The 16,862-nt window shown below is 39.9% G+C and overlaps 1 protein-coding gene across 1 annotated transcript in view; it reads left to right on the top strand.

Annotated features, from left to right (window-relative positions):
* The window catches only part of adgrl2a (adhesion G protein-coupled receptor L2a), a gene marked incomplete at both ends in the record, with an annotated part of 73,734 nt that extends 60,905 nt beyond the window's left edge, over positions 1 to 12,829 (top strand). Inside the window, 9 exons of the mRNA XM_080536101.1 lie at positions 2,908 to 2,999; positions 4,417 to 4,461; positions 4,846 to 4,872; positions 6,238 to 6,406; positions 6,620 to 6,748; positions 7,493 to 7,589; positions 9,234 to 9,365; positions 10,137 to 10,154; positions 12,027 to 12,829. Coding sequence (XP_080392227.1) covers positions 2,908 to 2,999; positions 4,417 to 4,461; positions 4,846 to 4,872; positions 6,238 to 6,406; positions 6,620 to 6,748; positions 7,493 to 7,589; positions 9,234 to 9,365; positions 10,137 to 10,154; positions 12,027 to 12,829 — 1,512 coding nt within the window. The remainder of the gene's footprint in view (positions 1 to 2,907; positions 3,000 to 4,416; positions 4,462 to 4,845; positions 4,873 to 6,237; positions 6,407 to 6,619; positions 6,749 to 7,492; positions 7,590 to 9,233; positions 9,366 to 10,136; positions 10,155 to 12,026) is intronic.
* Positions 12,830 to 16,862: the final 4,033 nt, after the last annotated feature.

The following is a 16,862-nucleotide window of genomic DNA, read 5'->3' as shown; positions in this document are numbered from 1 at the left end:
GCAAGAGAGCTTTGGGATATGTTCATGGGGTAACTTAAAAAATGAATGAAAGGTCCGCCCCGTACCAGAGGTTCTCTTTTTCAGAACGTTTTGTTTGTGTATTTCTATGCTTTATTTGCAGTATTGATACTTTATCCCACTTTATACATTTGGGCCCCAATCAATTGCAGATACTGCAGGTTTACACATACAGTGGGGTGCAAAACATGTGGGCACCCCTGGTTTAAATGTTACAATTAATCTCCAAGGCCCAGTAGTTCAAAACGTTTAATCTCAATCAGATCCGATCAGATTTTGAAATCCCATTTTTGGTGATCCAGGATCAGACAACTCGGACAGATTTTGTCCCAGTATTTCAAAGCAATTCAGGATAGGATCACCCTGATCCAGATTCAGACTTTTCAAGATTACTAGATCTTGAATATCAGTGCTTTAATCCTACCAATCTCTATCTAGTGGATATGAAAAATAATACAAGAAAGACAAGAGACCACATTGCCAAGACAAGAGACAAGAGACCACATTGACCACATTGCACATAATGTCTAATTATATTTGTACATACATAAAGGACTTAAAATCATAATAGAGTACTGATGTTTTGCATGCCTCAACTCTCTGAGAGTGGAACCCCAACGAGCATGCCGCATAACACTGGCTTGTATTGTGCTACACAATATCGCTGTCCATCCCAGTCCCCCTCTCTGACATGGATCGCTGTCCATCCCCCAGAGCCCCTTGCACCTGCTGATGATCTAGCCCCACCTATGGATTTCCCTCTAAATGAGAGACTGAGTGGTGGTGCTATTGTCCGCAATTACTTTTGAAAGGTGATGACAGATGATGGACTTTTCAAATATATTTTTTCTTTAATCTAAATTACATTTGTGATTGACAATCTTTGTTGTGATTGTGTTGTTGACTTTTATGAGCATAAACATTTATGTCATCAACATTTGGTTGAAAACAAAATAGGCCATCACAAACGTGACCTAAAAATTTAATTGATTTGCCATGAAGGCTAAACATTGTGTATTATTTCAGTTAACAAACTTTGCCATCTTATTTTTATTGAAACATATTTGTAAATAAATTGTATAGTACATTTTGCTGAACTGATCCCATTCCTGTGTTGTCGGTTTGAACTACCCGTTTTGAAGATTTGATCTAGATTAAAGCTTGGATTCGATTTCCTGATCTGATCGGATATCAACATTTTTGAACTACTGGGCCCAAGTGATTGAAAGCAAACCTGAACACTAAATGCTACATGTTAAACATGACACCTTTCTGCACATTTTAAAGCAAGGTTTCTTTATAGAGTTTTCAAATGATAAAAAAGGAAAAGGGCCCTGTGCAGGTTTGGGAACCCTTTTGGATTATTCTTTGTTACCTTTTGAGAAGATGATCACTAAGGCCCAGACCAAGCTGATTTACTCGTTATGGCTTCAATGAGTCAGGTGAATATAATTCCAGGGTTGAACTATATATTCTGAAGTAACTCCAATATGGCACAGGCAATATTGTACGGGTGGAAGGAAGAATGGATTCCACCAAATATCAAGACATTCTAGAGGCTAATGTTCGAAGGTCAGTCCAGAAATTGAAGTTGAAGAGAGGTTGGGTATTCCAGCAAGACAATGACCCGAAGCATACCTCAAAATCAACCATGAAGTACCTCCAGGAAAGACAGATGAAGGTGAATGGCCATCACAGTCCCCAGACTTGAATATTATTGAAAATCTGTGGAAACATCTCAAACATGCCGTGCATGCAAGAAGGCTGAATGCAAGAATATTTCTGAGCTAGAGGTGTTCTGCCAGGAAGAATGGGGAAAGATTCCAAAAACAAGAATTGAAAGACTCTTAGCTGGCTACAGGAAGCGTTTGCAAACTGTTATAGTTGCTGTTATAGGAGATACAAAGTACTAGCTGACAGGGTTCCCGAAGTTTTGCACAAGGCCTTTTTCCTTGTTTTATTATTTTGAAACTGTAAAAAGTAAAAAAAAAGAAGAAAAAAGAAAAAGAATATGTAATCTTGCTTTAAAATGTGATGAAATGTGTCATGTTTAACTTTGTACCATTTAGAGGTTAGATTTGCTTCTTTTCACTTTGTACATGTAGTGTCTATTCTATCACCACATGGTCTATTTCTTTCCTATATTGTCATTGATACTTATGCAAAAGCCCACCTGTCCTTAAACCACAGCGTAAACAGTCCCCCCAGTGTGTTGTCCTTTATCTGCAATCGATTGATTTGATGGTTCAGTCTCACAATAAATGTTTAGGAGTGAATTATTTGGAAGCTGCCCCTGTTTGGCCAGACCAGTCTTTGTGTCTCTAAATCGTGGTATTGATTTTTAAGGGCCCAAATAAATGCTGGGAGACACACCACACTGTATACTGTCTGGAATTGATATGCACCACTTGCTCTCATAGGACCTAATGTGGTCTTAAAACAAGGAAGTGAATGTGATGTGAATCTCTCTTTCTCCCTCTGTCGCTGTGCTGAAATTGGGAAGATATACTGCATTTCATGTCGTTTTTTTATAGCTAGTTATATATTTATAATATTTTATAGTGTGCATAAAATGATATGCATTTGTTTTATACAACAACATCGCCGATTTCCCCTCTTTTTTCCTGACTATTCTCTTGCACTGCGCTGGATTTAAATGCATTTTCAAGCTCTTATTGATATAGAATGACACTAAATTTGGCGCCAGTCTGCTTGTCTGAGTCTTATAGGACGATAGAAGTCTATTGCATTAGGCCGTGGATGAGAGAAAGCTTCGGCGGCACTCCCCTTTTAATAGTTATAGACAAATTAACAGTTTTTTATCCCTCTCTCCTATATCTTTGCCATTCATCTTCATGCATTAACAAAGCCATTACTCTGTGTTGACAGCTCAATCTCATCTTTCTGGTCATCACCATGTACAAAATGGTGAAGCACTCCACTACCCTGAAACCCGACTCCAGCCGGTTGGAGAATATCAAGTAAGTAAAGCTTCCCAGTAACCCACATGCTCATACTTATTGTCAATATAGTTGTTAATGTGTCTTCATGCCCCTACAAACTATTTTTTATAAGGCATAGCTTTTTGTAGCTTTCTTCTCATGAGGCAGAGGTAATGTTTTTGAAGTGATAACATTTAGGAGAAAAATGCATTATTTTCCTTCTCTTTCATGTCAAATTCACTCCCTGACTACACCCTTGTCCACGGCATTACCGTATCTGCCTCCCCTCTGGTCGAAATTTAAATTGTCCAGACAGAGCATTTACCAGAGGAATTCAAATTGACTCCAGAAAGATCATATTTTACACAGGGGCTGGTGTGGTTTTGAATGGGAATTATGGCATGACAGTCCTGTAATGATGACAGCATTGACTTTGTGAGTGGTCTTTAGTCTTTGTTGTGTTCCTCTGTGCCGATTACCACAGGATTGTGTTGGCATGGCCCAAAAACAGCCAGTCAGTGTCTGACTCAACTATGCGCTGTTAGTCCCTTCAGGGCGGGGCATGTGCAAGTGCTACCATGTGTTTCTTATGGAACAACAAAAATCTTTTTTTAATGGTTCCAGCCCTAGAATCCCAGAAAAGAAGCACCCCACCACCACCTCCCCCACCCAACCCTCTAACGAGCTTGGGTTTCTTGTTCGCCTCAGCATTTCCTATGTGTTTTCGTTTGAGGAACTTAACAAAGTAAATGTTTTCCATAGTCCTGATTGTTTGCCATTATTTTATGAAAAACATATTTACTGCTTGAAATCCAGGGAGTAGTTTCCAGGGCCTCTTCTGGTGGGTTGTTTTAAAGAGTGTTATTTTCAATACCATGACTGCAGAGTACCAATTCACACCATGCCATTATGTACTGTAAGTGTTCCCTTCCACTCTGTATAGGAACACGGATGTGTCTATTCTTAACACTGTTTGTTATTACCCATTTCTTCTAAGATGCTGTGTTTTGACCATTATGGTATAGGGTAAAATAACTACCAGGAGCATTGTTCAACATGTATATTTATGTAAACCTACCAACCACCAGCTGCAACAATTGTAAGGCTGTATGTTTGGCATGTTGTGACATGTGACATGTTTCAATGTCAATCATCCAGTTTAGTGTATAAACAACAACACCTACAATGTTTTCTCAAAGCCCTGTTGGCACATGTGAGAGAGGTAAAAGTAGTATGTTGTTTTATGTTGTCTTGTTGTTCTTATGTTGTCTTCACCAGTCCTCACAGACTTTGGTTGTCAACCATAGATGGGGGAAAGGAAATCAGCAGCGCTAGTGTCATTGCATGGTGCATGTAACGCAAAAGCTAATCTGCAGCGTCTCCTTTCTCTTCCTGTTGCATTTCTTCTCCTCTCTTCTCTTCTCTTCTCTCCTCTCTGTCCTGTCATCCACACCAGTAATTATCGCGTTTGTGACGGCTACTATAATACCGATTTGCCTGGGTAAGCTTTCACTGTACATTCCCAATTTGTCTTCATCGCAGAATGCACATCGCATATGCTAAATACAAATTCAACCAGCATATACATGATTTGACTCAATGGTTTACACATATTGTAACTTAATCAACAGCCCAAACACATTCTCTCTCTCTCTCTCTCTCTCTCTCTCTCTCTCTCTCTCTCTCTCTCTCTCTCTCTCTCTCTCTCTCTCTCTCTCTCTCTCTCTCTCTCTCTCTCTCTCTCTGTTAGCCTCTTAATTTTCCTCCCATCGTAATTTTCAAGATCAAAGTTGAGAATCTCTGACTTAAAATGCCAACTAACCCACGCTGTGATGCGGCTGATCTAATTTGTGTTTCTCTCTCCTCCGCTTATCATGCTCTCTAGCTATGAAGATAATAAACCATTTATCAAGTAAGGATATTAGCCCCAGAACTCTGAGTCTTGTTCTTCAGCCTGCAGTTTACCTTCCTCACCATTCTTCCTTCTTCCTGCTCTCCCTCTCTCTCTCTTTTTCTCTTTCTTGTCGGGTCTCTCTCCAACCTCTCAGCTCAGAGGCTTCTGATTTTCCCTCCTGATTGTTCACATTCCCCATATCCATCGTGTCTCTATCCAGTTTGCTGTTGTGTGTCTGACATCCAACATTTGACCTGTAACAGTGTCTGAAGGCTCTGTATGACCTTCACACACCAGGCTTGGGTTTCCTCCCGTCTCTAACTCTCTCTCTCTTCAGCTCTGTAGCTGTCCAGTTGTCAGGTATCCTCAAAATAAATAAATATATGTGACGGCAGCTGGTCAAAGGGGGGGGAACAAGTTGGCAACCGACCAAATGTTCAGACTTTTATTCTGAAAGATGTAAATAAATTGGACTGGAAAAGTTAAGCTCTTTGTGGGTGGTGACTTAATTTATTTCAAATCGCCTTTAAAATAGCATTGATTAAAAACACATTGTTTTACTGAAACATTGTTGAAAATAAATGACACACTCGTCAAGTCAAAGTATTGCAATGCAATGGATTCAGTGAGTAATCCCCACTACTACCTAGTTAACTAGAACACTACTTTACATTCTTAGCAGGCTCACAAAACAAGCTGTGTTAGCAAACTGGCTAGTTGTTCTAGTCCACACATTGTCTGCGTTTGAGGTGATGTTTTCCAGAAAATGTTAAATTGAAGTTAGCTTGCAAGCGAATCTTGTTTTATGAGCCTGCTAACAATGTAAATTAGTGTTATAGTTAACTAGGTAGTAGTGGGGATTACTCACCAAATCCATTGCATTGCAATATTTTGGCTTACATTTTTCGGAATAAAAGTCGGAACATTTGGTTGGTTGCCAACTTCGTTCCCCCTTTCACCAGCTGGCGTCACATAGTGTATAGACCCCAAACATGACCTTAAATCATCTTCCTTTTTTTGGACATGCTGCCCCCCTAAAGTCATCCAATGTTGGCATACTGGTGTGGCATGCAAAATGTTTCTCACTCACTCATTAACAAAGAAAATGGCATAAAGAAATGCTGTCATTATCAGCAAGCCTGATTTCTTCCTTTACAGATACAGTATGATGCCAAATGGTCCTATAGTCGGACCTATAGTCAAGCTTGGTGTGTCATGAGACTTGTATGGTTGTTTGAGAGTTTTCCATGTTTTTTGGTTTTTTAATCTGCTGTCGTGTTGTCTACTTGTCATGGTTTAGATAGCGCTGGGTTATCATTAGTCCACTGAATCCCTCTCACGCTGAGTTTCATGTGTTGTTGTCTTCTTGTGTTCCCTCCTTAGGTCCTGGGTCCTGGGTGCGTTCGCACTGCTGTGTCTGCTGGGCCTGACTTGGTCCTTTGGTTTGTTCTTCATCAACGAGTCCTCTGTGGTGATGGCGTACCTCTTCACAATATTCAACACATTCCAAGGAATGTTTATCTTCATCTTCCACTGCCTTCTCCAGAAAAAAGTATGTTTGCTGTCTTCCATTTTTATGTCTTGATTTCCTTGAATGATACAGTATGTGAAAATGTCAAATATTTATTTTAATGTTTGAGCATAGAACAAGCAAGAACAGTCTTTTTTCCCAGTATATTTGCATTAATTAAATATATACCAATATTTGTCACATCAAAAAGTAAAAAGAATTGCCACTAAACCTCAGAACTATTTTCTTATGCAGGTCCGTAAAGAGTACAGCAAGAGCTTCCGCCACACGTACTGCTGTGGTGGCTTGCCCACTGAGAACTCTCACAGCTCAGCAAAAACCTCAACCACCAGGACAAGTGCACGCTACTCCTCAGGCACACAGGTAGGCCAAGTGTTCCAACAAACTGTATGGAAGGGATGTCAGAGTTGCACACACAGTTTTAACACAGTGTAGCATCTATATGAGTGAAGTCATGGGAGTCTTACTCCCAGAGATACACCCAAAGATACACAGAAGATAACAGCCAAAACATACAGTATATACCAGAAACAGATACTGTACTCACTGGCTAGATAGAATGATGTACTGTATAAAGTGTATTCATATTGTAAAGTAAACCCACATTTACAGGAGAATCTACTGTATTGCATGAGTACCTTTTTCTGTCCTGCCCCTAAGCACCCGCTTTGATCTTTTCTCTCACTAACGCCAAGTGCATGAACACTATTATTGCACTATTCCAAAGCTTTGCAAGCACATTTTTACAGGGGAATCTAAAACTGGAATATCAATTTATGTTGATTCCTGATTTTTTTCAAGAGCACTAGTACACCTTTTTTGTTTGTTCGTTGATAGTGGATAACGCTCCAACCAGTGTCATTGAGCTAATAGTATGCCACCCCCCCTCACAAGACATTCCCATAGAACTTCTAAACCTTATGGAACATCTCCCATTAGATTTTTTTTTTTTTTTTTTAATTGAACCACTACAGGAGATGTGTGCACTAGCCATGCTGTAGAGTAGTTTGAGCAAGGCGGTACATACTGTAGCAGATAATGAAAGTTGATCCCAAAGGTGAGTGGGCTTCTTTAAGTCCTAATAACTGTCCCTTGTTAATCTGACAGAGCCGTATCAGGAGAATGTGGAATGACACCGTAAGAAAGCAATCTGAGTCCTCCTTTATCTCAGGTGACATCAACAGTACCTCCACCCTTAACCAAGGTCAGTCACACACCTCATCTCTCTTCACACACATTCTCACAGACACCCATTCTCAAGACAGAGACATCCTCAAGTACCAATGATTTCTATACAGAGAAAAATGGCACGGTCCTCGAAAATGTCGGTGAATGATTTGCACTGCACTAAAGGATAAGCAAAGCTAGCATCCCTGTCAGGCCAACTAGGGATTACAGAAAGCTGTAGTCAAATACTTTGCGTGCAGTAACGTTGAACTGGGCCACCAACTGTACTGTTTGTACTAAGTGCCGGGCCATCAAAGTTCATTGCTCAATCTCATAAAAAAAGGAAGAGGAAATACCAAAAACCCAAAACATTTATTTATTTATTTTTCAATCTTGTGTGCTTGACACACAGAGGCTCAATAATTGGTTGGCATGTAAGGTGACCTCTGCTATTTCAGCGTCTAAAAAAAAAACGTTGTCATTTATTATTTAGCTCCAGCACAAATATGATGATGAGAAGATGATGTTAAACTCTAGGTGACCCTGAGTGCTTAGTGTGTTGTTCAGCTTCGCTGCCCCGGCTCGCTCTAAAAGGGCTTTCCAAGCATGCAAGGAAAGAGGTTACACTGAGGTAGTCTGACTTTACCCCTCCCAACTCCCCGCCCGCCTTCTCTCTCTCTGCTCTTCAGTTTCCATCAAGTAAAATGTTACGATATTCATCATATTCATCTTAGGTTGTCAAGCCGATACGTCAATAAGTATTTAGATTTTTTTTTTTCCCCGATAAGCTGTTTTTCATATGGTAGATGTTATAGGTAAAGGTCAGGTATCGATCACTCTTGAGTGTAGTATCCTAGCTAGTTACCCTAGAGTATACTCTAGATGGCTCTTTCTCCAGAAAGCACTCCTTGTCATTAAAACACCCTCTGAGAATTCCCCCCAAGACAGATGGTGTTTTACACTGCATATAAATGGGACAGGAAATGCCCAAGCTTTAAATCATAATGTTGACAGTGGAACTTTTAGAATCAGGGTGAATATAATCATTCAAAGGAAGTGTCCGACATAGCATGTATATATGTATTGCTATCCAGTGTTTTTAATGTTAAGTAAAAAAAAAACATTCTAAAATAAAAAAAACATTTTAAATTGGTTGAAGACAAGGTGAAATAAGAATAAAGATGACAGGAAACAATAATGAGCACAGTGGGGCCAAATTGTAACTGTACTGTACCTCAGGTCTGCTGGTGTGTATCTTTACCTCTCTTGCCTAACAACAAAAGCATGAAAAAGCTGATTTCTAAGTTGTATTCGAGAGTATGGTGTTGCTGTGCTTCTCATTTGCATAATAGATTAATGCAATTTGTCAGGAGTAGAATTGGAGGAGGCAAGTAAGAACTGAAAGTGCCTTTTTTAGAAGTCACTTTCTTTTCTGTTTTCTATTTTCCTCAGTAATCATCCTTAGCTTGCTTCCACAAGCTGCAAACTCTGCTCAAGTTGTATCCAGAGATGGTTACAGATAATATCATATCCTAATTAAAGAAGATCTAAACATCAGTATTTACTATGAAAACAAAGGGCCGATTTTAGATATTCATATTTTGTTCCATAAATCACCTTTAACACACCTCTGTACTGTTGCCAAAAAACTGATCTCTCTTCTTCTGTCTTACTACTCCAGGAATGACGGGCAATTATCTACTAACAAACCCTCTTCTTCGACCACAAGGCACTAACAACCCTTATAACACCTTGCTCGCTGAAACAGTTGTATGTAACAGCACCCCCACGGCTCCAGTGTTTAACTCTCCAGGTGTGCTTACTTAACACTTCACCTACAGTCCTCCTTCTCGCTCTTAATTGTCTTACTTTGCATTTTTTTCTAGCCTATTTACTGTGGCCTTATCAAGAGCAGAACATTAGTGAGTGTCAACTTCCCCTGATAGTAGAAAATAAAGTGTTCTTGTTTATGATTTATTAAGATCTGTATCCACTCTGGTCTCAGATTTAATTATTCCAAACTCTATGTTGAATGTGACGCAATGATTTATCAGGGAAGAAGATACTCCATGCTCTGCCTTGAGATACTATAAACAATGACATGGCCTATGAACTTTACTCCAGATTGCATGGTTATTGAGATTACGTACCATGACGTTGCATTTGTTATGCTATTTATTTAGTTTGAATTGTTAGATGGAGCTTTCCCCTAAAAGTGTGTTTGTTTGATTGAATTCAAACAAAATATTCAGTTTACACTAGAATATGTGTGTATTAATTATTAATTTGATGCACCAAGTTTAGTTTTTGATGAATGAAATGTCATTATTCATGACATGATGCATATAATTGTAAAGATCAATAACAGACCTGACAATCACACTGGATTTCCATAGTCTTTGACAGCCAAGGCAAAAGATATTAAGAAATGCTCACGAATTTGCTCACAAGATATTTCATTTGTTTGTTAGTCCAGTATTTCTAAGTTATGTTATGGAGTATGATGATTTAATGCAATCATTTTGTAGGAAATTAAATGACTTTTTTTGTCATGTTTTTGCTTTTCCCTTATGCTCCCCTCTAGTGACCTACAGAGAGACAAGTATGGGAGTCAAACTTAACTTTGCCTATCAAATGTAAATTTATTTCAGCATGCGTTTTAAAAACAACCAAACCCTGGCACTATCAATGGTTTACTTCAGGTCATTGACATACTATACTCAGTGGGCAAGTGGTTCACAAAATATCAACCAAATTTGATCTCCACAATTAGAAAATAATCTCCGATTTGATTGATTTTGTTTCCCATCGAGTGCATCTGAGAGGAAAGATTACTTGCTAATGTTTAAACCTCAGATACTCCGCTTCTCACTCTCTCCCTTATGAGTAGCGTGTGAGCGGGAGCTGAAATTAACTGGTTCTTTGTTACCTGGTGGCAAAGAATATTTATGATGAATTGAGAGGAGAGGTTTTAATTCATAATTGGCCGTTCCCCTGTGGCATTCAGCAGTCCCAGTGTCCAGTTGCATTCCCCTCACATCTGTCCCCAAGTCTCCAGACGTCATCTGTCTGGGGGGGAGAATTGTCTCTTAGCAATGTACAAACAAATTGTATGAGCGTCATGGCAGCAGCTGTTTAATTTATTTTGTTCATTCTCATCCTCTCTCTTTTCTCTCATGTCATTTCTCTCCTCTCATCTTCGATAAGCTCTATGATGTCTTTGTGTCTGCATTTTTTTTTTTACTAGTTATCCCTTATCTGAACAACAGCATGTCACCATAAAATACACATTCCTCTTAATCTCTACATCCTATCTGTGGCAAGAATGTATCCTAATTTAACATTTTCCAAGTCCTGTTAGACATGCCAGATCCACACCTCTCTCTATATCTTCCATCCCACCACTAATATTTATTCTATCGCTCCTGATTTTCATGACCCTGTGCAAACAGAAATTCCTAACATGTCTGCATCTGACCTCACCGGCTGTGTCCTTTCTTGGGCTGCTCTTGTAGTGACCGGGGGTACACTGGGAACTGTCACTGTGACGGATGCCAACCGCAGGGCTGCAGGCGAACTCTGACCTTTGCCAGCCTTTGGGCAGAAAAAAACATGCTCAGACCCACTCAATTAAACAAATACAGCCAAAAATAAATAACAGAAATTGGTGGCATTTATATGATTAAAAAAAAAAAAAAAAGCTAATTGCTTTGTTCATTTCATTTGCTGAACCCTTGCTCTGACTAAGTTGCTAAGTTTTTATTTTGTTCCTTTCTGTGATTCTTCATCATGTTACAATAAATCATTTTACTTTCTTTTGTACATCAGCTACTCTTAGGCCAGATAGCCTGAGCAGACAGACATGATGTGAGTTGTCTAAAGTGAGTCTTTTCCACCTGCTGTCTGTGGTGATGTCGGATGGTGCTTGTGGGCCCCCCCTGTAGTGAGAAAGATGGCTGTCCCGTGTTGACCATGACTCTTATCTGTATATGTTCATATTTTCCCATTCCTTTTTTCCCCCTCGACACATCCAACAATGAGTTGCTAGAAACTCCTGTCGATGTTGTAGCTGTGCCCGTTTGTGGCTACATACCTGTACATTTTACCTCTGACTTGTGTGTTTGTGATGTTCATGGTTTTATGTTTTTTTAATGTTGTTTGGGATCACCTTCAACGCTTTGTCACTACAGTGACAGAGTCAAAGGGAGAATATTTAGTTCATTGGAAAGGCTTTTATGGGGGTAATATGTTATTCCATAAATGAGAAAGTAAAATGATTGTGCATTGTGTATATGCATTCATACACATTCTCCCCAAGTAGTGGCACAGAATAGTTGATTTTCAGTCTTTTTTCCAAATTACCACCAGCATCCTGAACAGCATTAAACCACTTTTCTCATTTAATTTTTGGTCATTATTATTGGGGCAGTGATTGTGACTAATGTAAATCCCCACACGTGTTTTCTCATTCCAGGACACTCACTGAACAAAGCAAGGGATACAAGTGCAATGGATACTCTACCGCTAAATGGTAACTTTAACAATAGCTATTCACTTCGCAATGGGGACTATGGCGACAGTGTCCAGGTGGTGGACTGCGGCCTTAGCTTGGACGACGCGGCCTTTGAGAAAATGATCATCTCCGAGCTGGTGCACAACAACTTGAGGGCCTGCAACAAGACCCATCAGCACCAGCAGCACCAGCAGCACCAGCACCACCATGTGGAGCGGGCTCCGCCCAAGGTGGTAGCCGTGGGCGGGTCCAGCAGCGAAGATGACGCCATTGTGGCCGACGCCTCATCTTTGGTGCACGTGGGCGATGCGGCGGTGGGCCTGGAGCTGCACCACCGGGAGCTGGAGGCACCGCTCATCCCCCAGCGGACTCACTCGCTTCTCTACCAGCCCCAGAAGAGAGTGAAGACCGAGGGGGTGGAGAGCTACGTCAGCCAGCTAACGGTCGACCCCGACGACAGCCTGCAGTCCCCCAACAGAGACTCTTTGTACACTAGTATGCCCAACCTGAGGGACTCTCCTTACCCCGAGAGCAGCCCCGATGTAGAGGAGGAGGAGGACCTTTCCCCCTCCAAGAGGAGCGAAAACGAGGATGTTTACTACAAGAGCATGCCCAACTTAGGAGATGGACACCAGCTCCAAGCATACTACCAGATAAGTCGAGGGAACAGTGATGGTTACATTATTCCTATTACTAAAGAGGGCAGCTGTATCCCTGAAGGAGATGTACGGGAAGGACAGATGCAGTTAGTGACGAGCCTTTAAAATGTATTTAAATCATCTTTCCGTGCCGCAGTTCCTAGGAGGACACATTCAGAGAATTGTCAGAGACGTTTTTTCTGAGAGCCTGGCAGCCCCCTCACACACACACACACACACACACACACACACACACACACACACACACACTAGCCTCCACTCCCACCTCGACACCCCCCCCCCCCATCTTTACAGACCAACAGACTTTAGTGCACAGCGACAGCAATGCAAACACCACTCAGTTTCGCTGTGGAGTTTTAAACAGACTGTATATAAAATGCAGAGTGAAAATTTCAATTTAAGAGACAAGCCAATTATGTATTTAAATGTGCTGCTGCTGCTGTTATAGAATAATTACTGAAAAATCTAAATAAAAAAGGAAAAAAATGTTACTGGCTACTCCATCTCAGCAGTTTTCCAGTCAAAAGTTGTACATACACTCCCACCATCCTTTTCAAACCCTGTTTTGTATTATATACAAAATGAAGCTCTGGGACCAGGATACAGACTTATTTGTTTGGCGATGTTCCTGATCAGATAGTTAAATTAGGAATATAAGGTCCTGGATCCTAGAGTTGTCCCCATTACAGTGAAGTTTGGATTGTATAACCACTAGCAATCAAGCCCCTGGCCTTATATTTTCTCAATTGTACATTGAACTGTTGTCAAGGAAAATGGCAAAAATATATATTTTGTTGTATTGCTAGTTTAAAATAAAAATTCATGGAAACCGTAAATATAAAGACAACTTTTAATTGAAGATTTAATGTTTGAAGAGACAATTGTGTAAAAGTTGCACATATGTTATAAAATGTGTTTATTGTTCTTACACATCCTTCATTGTAGTATGTTTGACCAAAAAGGTAATGAAAACAAAATGAGTCGACAACAAATTACTCACTTTTTCCACTTGTGAACAGTGTTTTTGCTTACTGAATTCATATATCTTGTCAATTAAAATTAATTGATTTGATATTGCCAAAGTGGCATTGTTTGAGTGCAGTGGGAATACAATTATTCTAGACGGTTATGCCATGCACTTTTCTTTTTTGCGTGAATCCGATCCAATCTATTCAACAATCATGATAGAGAAATAGGCAACAGCCACTTAAGACCAACTTCTGACAATAACATTTCTATCCATTATAAATGTATTTCTTCCGCCTGGGTTTGGACATTTATTTATTGAAATATTTCCAAAAAGATTATACATGGGAAAATGTGTGACTATTTTCCAGCACTGGTATACATAGCTCATCTTTTTATGTATGTTATTACATGTTATTAAGGGGCTCATCACTAAAGGCTGATGTAAAGTTCAACACTTGTTTAACAAATAAATAAATGTGAGATTTTTTGTCAAATGCCAGTTGCTTTATTAATGTTTTGTGTTTTTGTACGATTAAAGACTAGGTTTGATTATTTTGCTATGGATAAAATATACTTTTGACTCAGGTTATAAGTAAGTCCCAAGCACCTTGGAAGGTAATCAGTGATATTTTCAGGGGGATTTATTTGCTTTTGTTTTCCATCAGAACATTTCAGATTAGTAAGCTCATTTCACCTGATGTGGTAGAGAAGACAGATCTTTCCATGTGATTCAATGATGAGAAACTCAGGTAGGAAAATCACATTGTAAATGTTCCTCTGTGTGGTTGTAACACTCCAATAAAAGTTCGAAAATTACACCAGTTCGTAGCATTGTCCACTAAGTATATGTTTATGCACTGCTCCACCATTAAATTAAAACCTGTTATAAAATCCTTTAACTCTCATAAGGTGCCTTTAATATGCCGGTGGAAATATGTGTGGGAGACTTACAAGGGTCACTGTTACAGTCTGAGGCGTTGGAAGAAATAGCATATAATAATAGAATAGTTAATAAAGTATGTCTATTTATGACACACAGTTGCACCAAGTAATGTCTACTCCTACTAAGGACTGAAGTCAGTCCTTGGCTTCTGCCTCATGTACTGCTAATTCACCAACCATTCTAACAGGGCATTCTAACAGGGCACCATTCTAACAGGGCATTCTAACAGGGTACCATTCTAACAGGGCACCATTCTAACAGGGCACCATTCTAACAGGGCATTCTAACAGGGCACCATTCTAACAGGGCACCATTCTAACAGGGTACCATTCTAACAGGGCGCCAGTTGAAGCAGGATAACAGCTCACAGCAGGGAGGTTGGTTACTGTGCCGTTTGCCATTGAAGGAAACTATTCTGAATCCTGTGCTGCAAAGACATTCTTACTTTCAGAGGAAGCTTGTGTCACGCCGTGTGGGCTGTGTTGATTTTAGTTTTCGTACGATTGAGTGGGGAACACTTTTGTGCAATTATCAGAGGCACCATTTCTGATCTTAGAATGACCATGTTTTCCAGGGATGCGCTTAGACTTAATTCTGAAATTACAACTTTTCATCGTCCCTATTTGGTTTAACTGGACAGCTCAATTCAATTGGGCCAACAGACTTTGACAATGATAGTATAGGATGTTCTGAAACAACTAAGAAGACATTTGAAACATCGTCTTCTGTCCAGCTTGCAGATGTATTGACAGTGGTATTATTCCAATCTCTGTGTATGTGTTATTGCATAACAATAACATTAAACTAATGCAGATTGTCTTTTCTTTCAATGTCAAAATCACCTCCTGGAAGCTTGTGTTACTGTCAGAATAGATTATCCTTCCAGTACTTCATTTAAACTGTTCAAATGAAAATACACCCTCCCAGTGTCACAGTCACAGCATATTGGTAAAAGAAATCTACTATCCGTTTGATGGAACCAACACCTATGTTCATTAATCAAACAGAAACTCACCCCTCAACCCAGAGAGGGCCCAACTACAGTTGGTGTGTTTAGAAAAAAACATACATACAACTAAGCAAAAGTCTACCCTCTCCTAACCTCCTGTCGCAGTTTGTTTACCTGACATGGCGGCCTTAGGCAAAGACAAGCTTGGCTGGTAAGCAGGTTTATTTTCATTATTAAGGGGCAATATGATCCAGGATTAGCTATCGGTCTGAAACAGGGAGACTAGACTCCCCCCCCTAGCCTTGTGTGTGGTCTTACTGCCTTCCAAGAGCCTCCATAACTCCCACTCCAGCACCGGGGGAGGCTCACTCTTTGTCAAACATTGATTTAAAAGTAGGCCAGGAGCCGAGGGGCGCTCAGCTTTGTTACTCCCATAGAGGACAGCATGGTCTCTGGGAACAGAGTCAGACACACAAGCAGAGGAATGGAATACTGTCAGCGGAATGAGGAGAAATCGGTTGTGTTTGATGGGTTGACTTTTGAAAGGAAAGACACACTGTCATCGAACAATGACAGTGTGATTGTTAGGTTTGGACCGTTATTGATTATCATACTTGTAATGACAAGTCATGATGTTATCGCAGATACTGTACATTTTGTTTTGAAACATTAGTAATTTCTATGGATGAATCAAGAGAGGAATATTATCATTGCATAGCAGAAGAAAGGTTTTCTCCAGATCACAAAACATACTGGAGCACTGCCAAATGTGTTTGTTTTAAGAAATAACAGGCACTGAAAAAGGCCTGCTGGGATTTTTGTATGAAGTAGTATCCATTTGTGGAATTATATTTATCACTATCTGGCTGATGTGTTAAGACAGGTCAATGCCTTATGACAATTCTGTTACAGCCACTCCCACAGAATTTCATCACGTGCAAAACTCTCATGGAAATGCAATGCACTAATTTCGATATGTAATGCACACATCTCAAAATGCAATGTACACATCTCGAAATGCAATGTACAGTACACATCTCGAAATATAATGCACACATCTCGAAATGTAACTTACTCATCTCGAAATACAATACAGCTGTATAGACTTCATTTTGGCACAGATATTCCGTATTTAACCATTGTATTTAGTGTTACACATGTCTTGCATTTCGATGTGTGTATTGCATTTCGGTGTGTGTGTGTGTGTAGCACGAATTATCCTCCATACTTATGTGCTATAAATATGTACTAAAGAAAGAGCCAACTATGAGTGCACG

Source organism: Nansenia antarctica (assembly GCF_963989245.1).
Source record: "Nansenia antarctica genome assembly, chromosome: 1".
NCBI lineage: Eukaryota > Metazoa > Chordata > Actinopteri > Argentiniformes > Microstomatidae > Nansenia > Nansenia antarctica.
The sequence above is the reverse complement of the archived record's forward strand: the minus strand, read 5'-3'. Positions and strand labels throughout refer to the sequence as shown.